Source organism: Megalops cyprinoides, chromosome 6 (assembly GCF_013368585.1).
Source record: "Megalops cyprinoides isolate fMegCyp1 chromosome 6, fMegCyp1.pri, whole genome shotgun sequence".
Lineage (NCBI taxonomy): Eukaryota > Metazoa > Chordata > Actinopteri > Elopiformes > Megalopidae > Megalops > Megalops cyprinoides.
The window spans coordinates 8,262,350-8,275,622 of NC_050588.1; the positions used below are offsets into that span (position 1 = coordinate 8,262,350).

Genomic DNA, 13,273 nt, shown 5'->3' on the forward strand with positions numbered 1-13,273 from the left:
GTGTATTAAAGTAAAAATCTGAGTTTGACCACCTCCATTCGCACAATTAAAAAATGGAATAAACCACTTAACATTCCAAAGGTTTTATTTTTTTCCAAACCTTCCAACTTGAGGAATTTCTTAAACAGGAACTAACAAGCAACAGGCCTATAAAACAGCTTTGGCATGGAGCAATTATCGACAAGTTTATATAAAACTATATTTCAAACAATATAAATGAAGTCAATATAAACATTTTACTATTTTCCACAAAAGAATGAACATATTTATCACCAACATCCCAAATTTTGGAATCAGTCAATAAATATTTTAACAAAGGTCAGTAGAAGAGCAATAATGTTCCTTAAAACGGAACGTTTTTCTTTTTAATGAAAAAGTTGCTTAAGTGTTCTTTAGGCCTAAGCCTTTCTTCAAAATCCGTTTACCACGGCCGCCAAACAGACTCGTTGCTGTCCGCGCCAACGCTGACACTCATGGGGCTCACAGCCTTGGAAACGCCGGCGAAAGAGGTCATGCCCTGAACCGGGGAAGCTACGGTGGAACCCGATGTGGCATGGCCGGTGCTCGTGTTAACAGCGACTGGCACGTTCGTGTTGGCGTAGAGAGGGATAACCGGAGCAGTGGCGGAAGCAAAAGCCGGATTTGGGATAAGGAAGGCGAACTGTCCATCGGTAGCGGGAACAAGCTGGAAACCACCGTAGACTTTCGGTGACACAGCTTCAGCGGGGCTGAGTTTGCAGGGCATGGAGACGCCGTTGATTGGCACTGTGGCCGCCGGAGGTAACTGCACGTGCAAGGGCTGCGAGAGGTGAGCTTGCTGCTGGGCCGGGGATGGCTGTGGGTAGTTCATCGCAATCATCTGGCCCATGCAGCCGGACAGGTGGTTGAGGAGCCGGGACCTGACTTCCGTGTTCACCCCTTCACATGTGGACAAGAAGCGGGTCACCTCATTCATGCATTCGTTGAATCCTGCCCGGTATTTGCTTAGGACTGTTGCATCTGCTGTCAGAGCTCCTAGAAGAGAGAGACAACATTAGCTAATGCAATTTATAAGAAAGCCGGTGAGTAACGAGCCTAGTCTACACAAATACAATATCCTACAGAATATATTTAATATTCGTTTAAACACATTTTCAGGGATGGACAAAAAAACACACATTTACTGCTAAACTAGGCCACTGGTATAGTTTTTTTTTCCATACATCAAGTTATTACAGGTCTCAGGAATGTGTCATTGATAAATCATAAGTTTAGTTGATGAGAGGCGCGTGGTGCTGGATACCTACCAGTCATCTGCACGCGCTGCAAGTTCCTCAAGTGCTTCACCGTCATCTCCAAGATATCTGCTTTCTCCAACTTCGAGTGTCTGGAGCTCTGCGGAAACACGATGCAACACCAATAAATAATCAGGACCTTCATCTATTATCAGTCGCAATGCCTTTAATCCCACCGATGGTATAATTGCAATTCTCATTATTTACAAATGACTTACATCTTTCTTGAGTGCGTCCAGGATAAGAGTCTTCAATTGTCCTAGGCTTTCATTTATTCTCGCTCTCCGTCGCTTCTCCATGATGGGCTTCGAAGACTGCAAAACAAACACAGACAGACTTTAAATTCATGAACAATTTCAAAGAAAGTGAGTAGTGGCACAGCTTACATTTCTCAGAAAGTACTTAAAGTTTTTGTGGTTGAAACGACATTTTAAAAAATAAATAATGGCCAACTTTACTAGGACATAAAATTCATTAGGTTATTAGATAAGTCACGTTTCGGGATGTTTACCTTTCTATGCTCACTGGCATTTTTTGGTTTGTCCGGTGTGTGCGTTCCACTGGCCGGGGCACCAGCCACAGGGGATGCCGTGGGTTTCTCCATGGTATCAGCTGGCATTTTCACTGTTATATTCTCTGTTAATGTACAAAGTTGGTGTGAAATATCCCTCTGGTGCGTCGAGAAACGCTGCAAAATCTGAAGACAGTTGTACAGCCCCAATGACTTTAAACTGACAGCAGACCAGGAAAGACTTTGGCTGGGATCCTACGATGACAGCGTGCAAGTCCCTCTGATCAGCTATATCACGTCTGCCCGCTTATTTAAACGCGTGTGTTACTATGACGCCGCGTGCAAGTCTAGCCTCAAAGTGCCACACGCCCGTGATATTTATAGCCGGTCCGCCTGCTCCCAGTTCGTGTGAAACCTTCTCTGCATTCTTTCCCACACTCGCTGCAGCCAATAGGCGTGCGGACTCACCCATTGGGCGCGGGGCAGACCGATGATTGGACAACACCCCCGCGGGCTGTCAGTCACGCGCTGCTCAATCAGCCCTGGAGGTACAAACAACAAAGCGGTGAGCGCGGCCCGCCAGGTTGTGAAGTGATAAGGAGCGTCAGGGAATGCAGCGGCTGTTTGGTACCGACTTTCCACCAGCAAGAATTTGCCATTTATGCAGTAAAACGTAGTAGTCACTGCTTCGTTTTTGAGCCTATATGTGATAGCCAACACGAGCCATATTGACGTTAAGGTTCTTGTTATACAGTTACTGGATGTTCTGCCTAACTGTAATTTTTAAATGCAACGTAGCCTACTTTAAAACTAAATGATAAAGTAGAATATTTTAATTGTTGGCTTATTTTTTTTAAATCATTCAGTCTGTAAGAGCCATTAGCAAACTAATTATATTGGCCTGCAGTTTCTAATTTGTGTTCCCGTTGTACATGAAAGATTAAAAAAAACACACAAAAAAAACCCAGCTGTTTCGGCACGCGAGGCGGTTCGCAGTGGCACGCAGGAAACCAATGGCAGCCGGCAGCTCTCCGGCTAATTCATCTCCGTGCGCTCCGATTGGCTGGGAAAACCCCAGCTGTCAATCATCGCAGCGAGAGCGGGAGCACGGCTGGGTGGGGGGGGAGGCCGGAGCAACATCTGTCCGCGTGCCAGCCCCACTGTGAGCGCTCGTTCAGTGCACTCCTGCCTCCGCGGAGCACGTGCCAAAGCAGCGCTCGCTGATTGCGGAGGGACGAGAGACAGCTCCTGTTGCAGGAATCCGCCCCGCGCGCCGAGCCTGGGAAAACCACTCCTCCAGCTAGTAGCAGCACTTCACAAATTTCGTTTTGTAAACACTGACTCTTCATGTTAGCCCGATTCTGGTAAACAGAGTCGGGTAGAGCGCATTCCCCCTACGCTGCGTTTTTCGTCTCCCAAAAACAAACAATTTTAGAAGTTTATTGAAGATAACTGGCTAGGTAGTTTTTGAACTGGGATTGTGTCGGTGCAGATTTTGAGGCGTGTGGCGAGTCTCCGGTGGACCATACTGCAACCGAAGAATCTAATATTTAAATTTATATTTAATTATTTAGTAATCAAGACTGGATAAAATCCCACACATTTCACTGGATATTTTGGCATCCGCTGGGAATTTAAAGTGCCTTTAAGTTCTATAATCTGTTTTCATGTGTGTATTTGTTCAGGCTCCTGAATCCCGATGGGTTTTATCGAAATTATGAATTTATATACACATGCATTACAAATTTTCACTTTCATGCATTTGAAAATTGTTGAACTACAGAAATTTGGGAAAAAAACACGGTCCCGTAAAATCCAGTTGCCGAGACCTTAATGTCGTGTGACGATAAGCCATTTAAAAGCAGTGATATCCTCAATGTGCACAAATGTTATGCAAAGCGAAACATAGGATAGGCGAATCAACTTAATATTCACATAATTATTGTTAACATGAAGTAATTACATCACAATGAGCAAACTTTAGCGATTAAATTTTAGGCTATAACTAAGCATTCTGAAGTGATCTGATGCCGTCTGCTGGAAGGTTGGCTCATTGCACCAACATTTATGTAGCCTATTAAAGTTCTGTCTTTACACTAAAATTTATTGTTTTCATTCTATGTCAATGAAAACCTTTTTTGTTTTTTAACTTTGAGCTTTTGTGTTGGCAGATTTTGAAAATTGTGCCTTCAATAGCCGGTCTTGATGTGAGAACGAAAATGTGCAGTGTTAGATTAGGGTTTTTCACAATTCGACCACATGAGTTGGACAGGTAAACTACCGAGAGAAATTTTCGAAATCAGTTAAGTTTGTTATGTGAAACGCATGTTTGATCAGATTCAGCCAGGGTGTTTCGAAAAGTTCTGTAAAGATCCTCGATGCCACTGAACTATAATCATTTGTACGGACGTGTCCTCGAGGTGGCGCAAGGCAAATAGTAAGTAGAGTATCAACCAAATAATTTTTGCGTGGGTGCAATTCAAAGGTAAACCTTAACATTACAACACTTATACAGGGTAAGACGTAATAAGCTCATGTAAAGCAGAAAGTGAAACACTTTAAATGGCCAAGAGTAGTTATAGTATCGTGGGATTTCATATATGTGTGTGTAAGATTTATATATTCTCTCTATATAAATTATATGTAGAGGATAACAAATCAAACTTGTTTGGTTTCTTAAAAGTTTTCCCTGATATGTTACTCTGCTCTAGTTCCCCTGGGTGTGTACCAAAGAATAGTAAATAAAAAATAAAAAATGCACTGTGGGTATCAGTGATTGTTAAGCTTACAGATATTCCAAAAACAAGAGTTCCAAAACACCAGTTCTGAAAAGGCACAGATCATTCCACATTATGAAAATTTCTACATACATTTTACATGTTCAATTTTGTATTGATCACAGACTCAAATTTTAATGTCTTTGGCAAACACAGATTTATAACAATACATTACTTCTTCACCAAGTGCTATACGAAACTGAAAGTTGTCAGATCACAGACAGAAGTCCTTTTAATCTCAGACATGAAAGGAGCTCATTGCCACATTATGAATGAATAAATATGATAGTTAATGCCTTGTTTGTGCATATATTTTTGGCTTATTGGCCTTTTCATGCCTCACAATTTTTTTTTTCCCCACACAGCTTGTCTTACTTGCAACCATCTTGAAATAATAACAAATAAAAATACACGCAATGTTGTGTATCATGTCTAAATTTGAAACTGACAAAATGTCCACATTTTTGGTCCCTCTTAATGTAGAAAAAACCTGCAGCAGGGAGTGTAATTTCACCCTGGGCTACAGCAGTGTGCAGGCCTTTGTCTATGGGCTCAGCCCCACCTCCGGGGTCAGCCATGCTGGGGCACGCTGGACACTTGCTTGTGGATGATCCACCAGACCCTCTGGGCCAGCTGTGTGTATGGCTATTCACATTTCCCTTATTTGCCTTTGGATTGGAGGGCAGCCATGTAAACTAACCCTTGGATCTTGCACAGCCTGTGTTAAGTGCCCGCTTTAGAGACCCAGTCTGCTACTTCTCTGAGTGTTGGGGGATCTGTTTCATACAGACACGTTTTGAGGAATCTCACTGGTCACTTGAGGTAATACACGGCATTCGAGAAGTTTCTTAGCAAGCATGTTTCTTCTTTCACTTCAGGAAAGGTAGAGGGTACATCATAGTGACAAATGAAGTTCTTGAATGTTGAATCTTGAATAGTCTGCAAATTTAAATGTGTTTGTCCCCCATCATCAGAAGAAACTAACATAAAGATATCTACATGAACATGAACGTTAACCAAACTAAGGGATTAAGCTTTCAGACCCATTTGACAGCTGAGTGACATGTGCAGTTACAAAAGGACGCAGATAGCTGAAATGCTGATTGAGACACAAAACGACAAATAGGAAATACGCCCTCCTTCCCATGAGACCCGCGCTGTAATTGTCGCTGTTAATTGGAAATCCTTTAGATTGTTTAACCATTTAGACTGGTTTATCACCACCAGTACTTATTGAGGTCCTATTTTTTCTGTGCAGCAATCGTTGCCTTAGAATTTAATTTTTGCCATTGAAAATAACCGCTCTCAGACAGCTGCCTTTGAGGTAAGAGCAGTGCCTGGGATTCGAGGGGGAGGAGCCTCAGGAGTCCTGAGAGGCAGCAGGAGATGAAACGGCAATGGGCATGTCAGCCCTGTGCCCAGGTTTAACACAGTCCAGCACGCCGCTCTGGAAAGGTCACGCTGTACTCGGCGAGCTCCTTTCTGCGGGACCTTGGTAATTTGTCATTGGTTAAGCCTCAGACCCCTGGAAAATCCGTGAGCAGAGTGTAGAAAATGGAGTCAATTATATTTGCATTAGCTGGCTTTGCCAAGCCAATCCCCTTACACGCTCCCACCACAGACCTCCCTCCATTTGTTTACCATGATGAATCCCTCGCACTTCATGTACCAGCTTGGTAAAGGTAACGCCCACCTCTTCAGCCTACTTCCTATATACATCTATAAACAAGACAGAGAGAGATAACCATACACACATATATGCCTAATCTTACCCTCTAATGCATAATAAATGTTATATGCCACCCTGTGCCCTCAGACCAGAGGAACACAATTAAATTGTTCATTATGAAACCGCATGAAGGAGCAAGCTGGCAGGTGGCCAAAAGTTAAGACAGCAGTGTGGTGTGCGGTGAAGGCTACACTTCAGGAACAGGAAGTTGTTCAGACAACCTGCTGATGCCAATACTGTAGTGTGAACAAAAAGTTTCCCAAGGTAGAATACCTCCTCACGTACTGCATGTCCCTTTTGCCTGTGTAGGACATGGGCTGACCTGCGCACTTATGTTTAATCCCTGGTTCTCCTTAGCGTATGACATCACAAACAATTAAACAGCCAAGATATAAACACACACACACACACATGCACACACACACGCACACACACACACACACGCAATGCAGATTCCCTTAGTGTGGCATGCAGAGGTAAAACTCACTTGTAGGGTTTTACCTCTGCATTCCCTCCAGTGTAGGGAATGCAATACACACCCCTACTATTTACCTGATTTCCATTCTCCAATACAGTTAATTAAACCAGATTAGTGACTGTGTCAGCATCAAAAGCAATTAATGCATGGAGATAATAACAGTTAATCTATTGACTAAAGGAGTGTGGTTACATTCTCCAGTGCAGGCTGCAGGATTGAGGAGTTCTGTCATTAAGAAGGACAGTATCTTTGCAAAAGATCTGAGGTAAATTTCTCATCAGAAGCCTTATGAACATTTTGCCAGGGATATTTAAAGATGAAGCGTAACAGGGTATATCACATTTTACACATAACAATTATGTGCTTGCTTTGACTCTCCACCATTTCAACTTTGTTTTACGTCCAGCCAAGGCTGATAATTCACAATAAACTCTGCTCACTTCAGTAAGTGAAATATGGAGATAACTCTCCTGTTTGGGCTGCATATTTAGTATTTAAGACTTCCAAGCACAAACTTAGCAAGACAACCAGCGAGCAAGAGTGAAAGGCATTTCATGGACTTTCACTTCATTCTTCTCTTAATCTCATTAGTTCTTTTTTTGTTCTCATACCTGCAAAAAAGAGCTTGGATCAATTATATTTGCTTTGCTTTTCAAACGGTTTGTTTTCATTTTGCCATCTGTGGAACAGCATGTCCCTCTCAATGCATTTTATTCACTAAAACTCCCTGCCTCTCTCTACAGAAAGGCTTCCCTTTCTCTGGTTTTTGCCCGATTCAGGTCTTTCTTCTCTCCTTTTCTTGAGTGAGCCGTTGATGAGGTTGCCCTAATCAGATTAAGTCAACTCAAACCGGCCGCTGTGGTTTGTTTCCCTTCTGCAGGCCTCCCTGACATCCCCCCGATTCTTCTTTTCTTTCCCCTCCTTCACACTTTGCTTCGAAGCTTCCCCCAGAAGAAGAGGAGGAAAAAAAACCTCCTTTTGTTAGCAGACTCAAATGGACTCCATCATGAACCCTGGTTCCCAAATTATGCTGGTTATTTGGGATGGGTCAATTCACTGAAATGCCGAAGACAGCTTTAATGTCGCACAATGAGGCATTCGGACGTTCTGCCTGGTGTCTGTTGAATAAAAAAAAAAGGACAAACACACATACATTTACAAAAAAAAAACCTAAATTAAATTCTGGAAATTACTGGAACCTTTAATGGATAAATGTTTGGAGAAAGTCTGTGTTGGCTACAACGCTAATGCAATCAGGCTTTATTATAGGAACACCATTAGAACTTGGGTTTGCACGGCTGTTTGCAAAGCATGTCTTCTACTGAAGAGTCCATTGTTTTGGGTTTTAAGTACACATGTAAATAACATGTCCATAATTGCTTTCTGTTTCAAATGTATTAAATTAAACCATTGTATCATTTTGGAAAATCTAATCAATAGATACAAATTGTTTCTGTGAAGGATTCTATTAAACAGCCACTGAGAAATTACTAAGCATCTAAAACAATTAAGCCTAGTAACTCACTGTTGGTAGCTCAGTAATAGTATTGTAACTTTGTTTGATAAATGTAAACAGGAAATAAGTATGAAAGGGGATATTCAACTGCTTAGGTGCTTTGCCCTTAACTTGGAGTAAAAAAAAATTAAGCAAGTATAATGCGATGATATATCACCATTTTAATCAGTTCAACACGCACGTTAATTAATTAATAGTCTGTCAGAATCTGAGCAATGAAGTATTTGTTTGTATGTGTGACAAAGTTAGGAATCAGAGAAATGTAGTATTTGATTATGTTTGTGACTGTGAGTTCCACAGTGGTTTAATTGAATGTCCTGCTACATGATGGATTGAAATGAAATGAATTGTTATTGGTTAAACTATCACGGTTTCCATCAACCATATTTAAAAATCGTTCCATTTTAATCCATTTTTTTACTAAAGGCACAGACCTTCCCTGCAGGTTGCCACACACAGACGTTACAATAACTGCTAAAAACACTCATACAAATATTAAACAACATCCTACACTCTGACTGAACAGTGCAGAATGGGACATGGGGCAAAATCCTCTAAAAAATGACAATAAGTGTGATTTTTAATGCCAATGTTCCAAAATACAGTTTTAATTCAAATTCATTTAGACTCGGATGATGTTGCAAATATATGGCTTTCCCATTACTCATCAAACCAAATTAGGGGTCACCATTACGTACTTAAAATTGGTTTCAGTGAAGCTGATTATGTGTTATTCTACCAAGCAACACCCAATGTGATTATTAAATAATAATGTACTAAATAATTAAATAACCATGAATTGTGTCATTCCAGTAATTAAACCACTAGCCCAATTACACAATTGGAAGACCGCTTTCAGCAACTGCTTAATTACAGAGAGCTTCTATTGCTCTTTGCCCACCTCAGCCTACAGTCTGTAACACATCAAAAATATCTTCAAACGAGAAAGATGGGATCTCCCTCTGTCTTTGAGGCCGCGCTTTCTGAAGTGTCCCCTCAGAGGTTTTTGGTAACGCGATTCCCTGGCTAATAGCGGGCTTGCTAAAACAATGGGGACAATGGGTACAGAAGGATCCATTATGTCCAGTGGCAGCCGCCCTCGGAGGGGGCCCTGACGGCGCGCTGGGTGAATGGGTGGCCGCGGCGGAGGGAGCGCGGCCCGCACGGACCCGAGGCGGTGTCAGCGTAATTACATTACGGCCCGTCCGCGGCGTTTACACATTCGCACGCCGACTTCTCATGCGATCCATTCATACCTCAGGCCCCAGAATGGAAATTGGGTATGACAGATATGGTTCCTCTGCAGCCTGTGCATATATCTGCACAGCATGCAACAACCACCCCCCCCCCCCCCCCCCCCCAAAATTCCCTCCAAATACAAAAACACAATAGACCAAGCAGAAAGAGAGAGAGACAGAGTCAGAAAATCAAATTATGTCACAAAGAGCTACTGTCTGGATAGAGCTGAAACACGTCAGTGTGTTGGTATCTTTGTGTTGTCATTTCTCGATACTGATTTACACATTCATATAATGTCCTATGCGGTCATAGTTAGACATGTAGCTGCAAAAAATAGTTTATGCTGCACACCGTTGATTTGAATGGTTGTTATTGCTGATTTCCATGTGTCAGTTAACACTTCACTACTTGTGAATACCTCTCTGTCACTGGAAGTCTTCATGAAGCCTCTAAAATTTTACTAAAAACAAAAAAAAAGATTTTTTGGCATGTCATTTTAACATCACCAATTAACATAATGATAAACATCATGTGTATTTCTCAGTGCTCATGTTCACTGCCTTAGTCCTTTTTTTTTAGAACTCACACTACTTCTAAAAAACCCACAAAAAACAGGAAAGGTTACGTTATTTAATGACATCCTTATTTTATTGCTTCCATACATAATTAATCTCAGTTCTATTAATAAACAATAAAAGAGGTGTACTAACTGACAGGTTTACTCACATATTTAGACTGGAACTATTTTGGTCTCTTTTATGAGAAAAAGACTGTGTTGACCTCTGTGCTAACGTCAGAGTAAATGTACTGGGGCCTGCGTTTTCATTTTTATTCAGAGTGCTGATCCCAAGGTTGTTTTGATGTTGAGAAATTTTATTTGTTAAATTAACCTGATCAAGGAGTAACCATGTGTTAAAGCATGATAATCTGTGGATTATCGAATGGATTTGAGATCCTAAAGTCTACTTTTAAACTTCTGTGATCTGAACTTGTGTCGAATCCATTTGCCAAACATGGCTTTTGAAAGGAAAGCAGGAAATGTGCGGTGAATGGTGTTTAATAAAATGAAGGGAATCAAGTCAAAGATGGGATCTTACCACCAATTTCTCATTCCTGCGTCTTTCACAGATTATAAAGCTTGTAAAGACCTCTTTTCAGGGTTATTGCCATTGTGGACATGAAAAGTAACATATTCAGAAGCTCTGCTTTGGACTAGAGTTCCCATCATTCGTTCAAATGGCTGCATTCCTGGGAAAAGATATGGACAAAGGGAAAATGAATCTCCAAAACTAATATTGCATAAAGGAAACGATTTAACTTTTTTTTTTTCCTGATAGGCATGGTAAAGGTGCATTGATATGTTTTTTTGTTCCATTCGGTTTGGCAGTTGAATATCTGCTGCCATCCGCTTCCGTCCAACAAAAATGACTCCATTTATAGTGAAGCAAAATCAATGCAAATTGCCCTTTTATGTTTTATTCACCCTTGAATAAATAAATGCCTCTATACTTTTGTTTGGGCTCGCAAACAAAACAACACAAGTACAGAGCGTGAGCGTTTATTGGCTGGTGGAGGCTAGAGGTGACCCCGCTCTCCAGTGACAAAGAGCTTTTTATGGCAACCACGCACTGAATGAGTGGCCTGCTCTCCCAGCCTGACTGACCATCACCACAGGAGACCAACGTTATCAGTCCTCCAGAGGAACAAGGGGACACTTTCTGGCACAAAGGACTGACGGAAAACAAATGGGGAAAAAAATCCACGGAAGCATGCTTCTGAACAGACGGGGTAACGTTTGCAGCCGATGATGCCTTAATGAATATTCAGCGGAAAAGGCCTCTCCACCAGAATGGCAGGATTGTCTAGTGACTCTCACTGATGATGGGAATTCTAGCCCATTCTTTGTGACTGTGACATCACAGAGTGCAATCCCTGACCGTGATCATAACCACCCCCAACCCACTTCAGTGGCTGAAAAATGGCAGTGACTACCCACCACAAAAACATCCAATCACGTGACGAGGAAGATGAGGAAGTTTCAGCAGGGGGTATAACTTCTCTCTCCCATCTGACACAACTAAGAACAGTAGAATTTGTGATTGTTAAATGGTGACATTTTCAAAAATGTTAAAAAGATGAAGATATGGGTAACTATAGAAAAGCCTTTCCTTCTTTTCAACAATCATTTTTAGCACTTCTGGTTGAAACGTAGTTCTCCCCACAGGGCTGAACCCGTGAAAGCTACTCCTACGAATTAAAATTAAAATTTCAAGAGCAAGAAATCAAACTTTCATGCTGGAAATACTGCTACCTTTTATGCTTTCTCTGTTTATCAGCTCCTGCTTTAAACAACCACTTCTGAGGGAGTGTGTCACATAAATAGATACAGTAAGTGAATAAAAATGTCTCCAACCATCTGCCCCATAGAGGGAGGACAGAAGAATTGTACCTTGAATGTGTAAACTCAGCGACAGTAAGAAAACAATAAGCAATGCAATAAGCTGTGGGGCTGTCCAACCCTGGAGTCAATGGGCTGACTGGTCAGTGTCGCCACCAATGCTGAGTGCACGAGAACATGGGGACAGAGCCTCTGCGTTTGACCAGTGCTGGTCATTTCTTTTCCTTTTACCCTCTCCCTTGTATATGCCAGTGCATTTATGGCCTTGGTGTTTCAGGCCTTGGTTGCAGGTGGGGTGCCTTTATAAGTTATCACTCATTCACAACATGAGGAACACTGACAAAGGTCCTGAGAGCTCAGTATTTCAGTAAAGCACAAAATTTCAGTAAAAACTGAAATCAATGTTTTCTGGCACATCGTGGTTGGAGCAGTTAAGTCCAGTGGTGACATATGAACCCAGCACAGCTCTTGCTTAATGAAAGTGCTAGCGACACTGTGTTGTAAGTACTATGCAATAAGCTAGCTAACATAACCTTTATTATTATTGTTGTTTTGTTTGTTTTCTGCCTTTGTTTTTCTGGGCAGATAAAATGCATTTGTAAATCAGAGAGCTTCAGAGCGTCTTTTTATAAGTGTTGAAGATGTGGGAGGTGCACAATGTTTACTTCCTTGATTATATTTTGCAGGTTTTCCTGATTTCGATGTTAACATACAGGACCTCCACTAAAGAGGAGGTATAATGTTAAAAATAATGATGTGCGATGTGACAGAACAGAGGGGGGAATGACAGGTAGGGATGGACAGGCTTTCATCGCTGCTCTGAGAGCTGTTCTGAAGCGGCCGAGCTGCACACGCCTCTATGGTGCTCCACACTGGCCCTGCCTCAGGGGACCTCAAGGCCACAGGCTTTGAAGTTTGGTCCAACGGTTCTCTAACGACCGACACCTGCGTGGCTCCCAGTGATGCCCTGCGAGACCATGCCTCCGCCCCTCCTGTTCCCTCCCCTCCCTCTGCGGAGGGGCGCCGGGCTCACAGCCCTTCCCTGTTTTCTTGCTTGTGTTTTGGGCCAAACAGCCGCAGAGGAGACGGCTTGTTTTCCTCAAAACACCATGTATCAAGGGGGCTCCTTAGTGCGACAGGAACAAAGGCCGCTGGAAGACAAACGGGAACATTAGTCACCTCCTTCCCTTTCACGCGCATCACAGAGAGCGACAGGAACGTGCTTGTTTACTGTGGAAACACAGGAGATTGGAGTGCGGGACGGCCAAGACGGGGAGGGTGGAGCTTTGGACAGAAACACAATCTGCATAAGCAAATGCAATACACACAGCCGGGGTATTAAGAACTGTGT

At 42.3% G+C, this 13,273-nt stretch overlaps 1 protein-coding gene across 1 annotated transcript; it reads right to left on the reverse strand.

Annotated features, from left to right (window-relative positions):
- Nucleotides 1-323: 323 nt before the first annotated feature.
- Nucleotides 324-2,125, reverse strand: LOC118779357 (transcription factor HES-4-like). The gene is made up of 4 exons (XM_036531419.1): nucleotides 1,786-2,125; nucleotides 1,493-1,588; nucleotides 1,287-1,374; nucleotides 324-1,014 (listed from the first exon to the last, which is right to left on the reverse strand). The coding sequence occupies exons 1-4, from the start codon at nucleotides 1,891-1,893 to the stop codon at nucleotides 422-424; spliced, it is 885 nt and encodes a 294-aa protein (XP_036387312.1). The 5' UTR covers nucleotides 1,894-2,125; the 3' UTR covers nucleotides 324-421.
- Between the last annotated feature and the right edge of the window lie 11,148 nt (nucleotides 2,126-13,273).

Bases quoted from the DNA above. Each gene is read 5' to 3' on its own strand.
- LOC118779357 (XM_036531419.1), bottom strand. From the start codon at position 1,893: ATGCCAGCTGATACCATGGAGAAACCCACGGCATCCCCTGTGGCTGGT. The intron at 1,589-1,785 runs GTAAACATCCCG...TTTGTTTTGCAG, and splicing joins ATGCCAGTGAGCATAGAAAG to TCTTCGAAGCCCATCATGGA. The intron at 1,375-1,492 runs GTAAGTCATTTG...GTGTTTCCGCAG, and splicing joins TGGACGCACTCAAGAAAGAT to AGCTCCAGACACTCGAAGTT.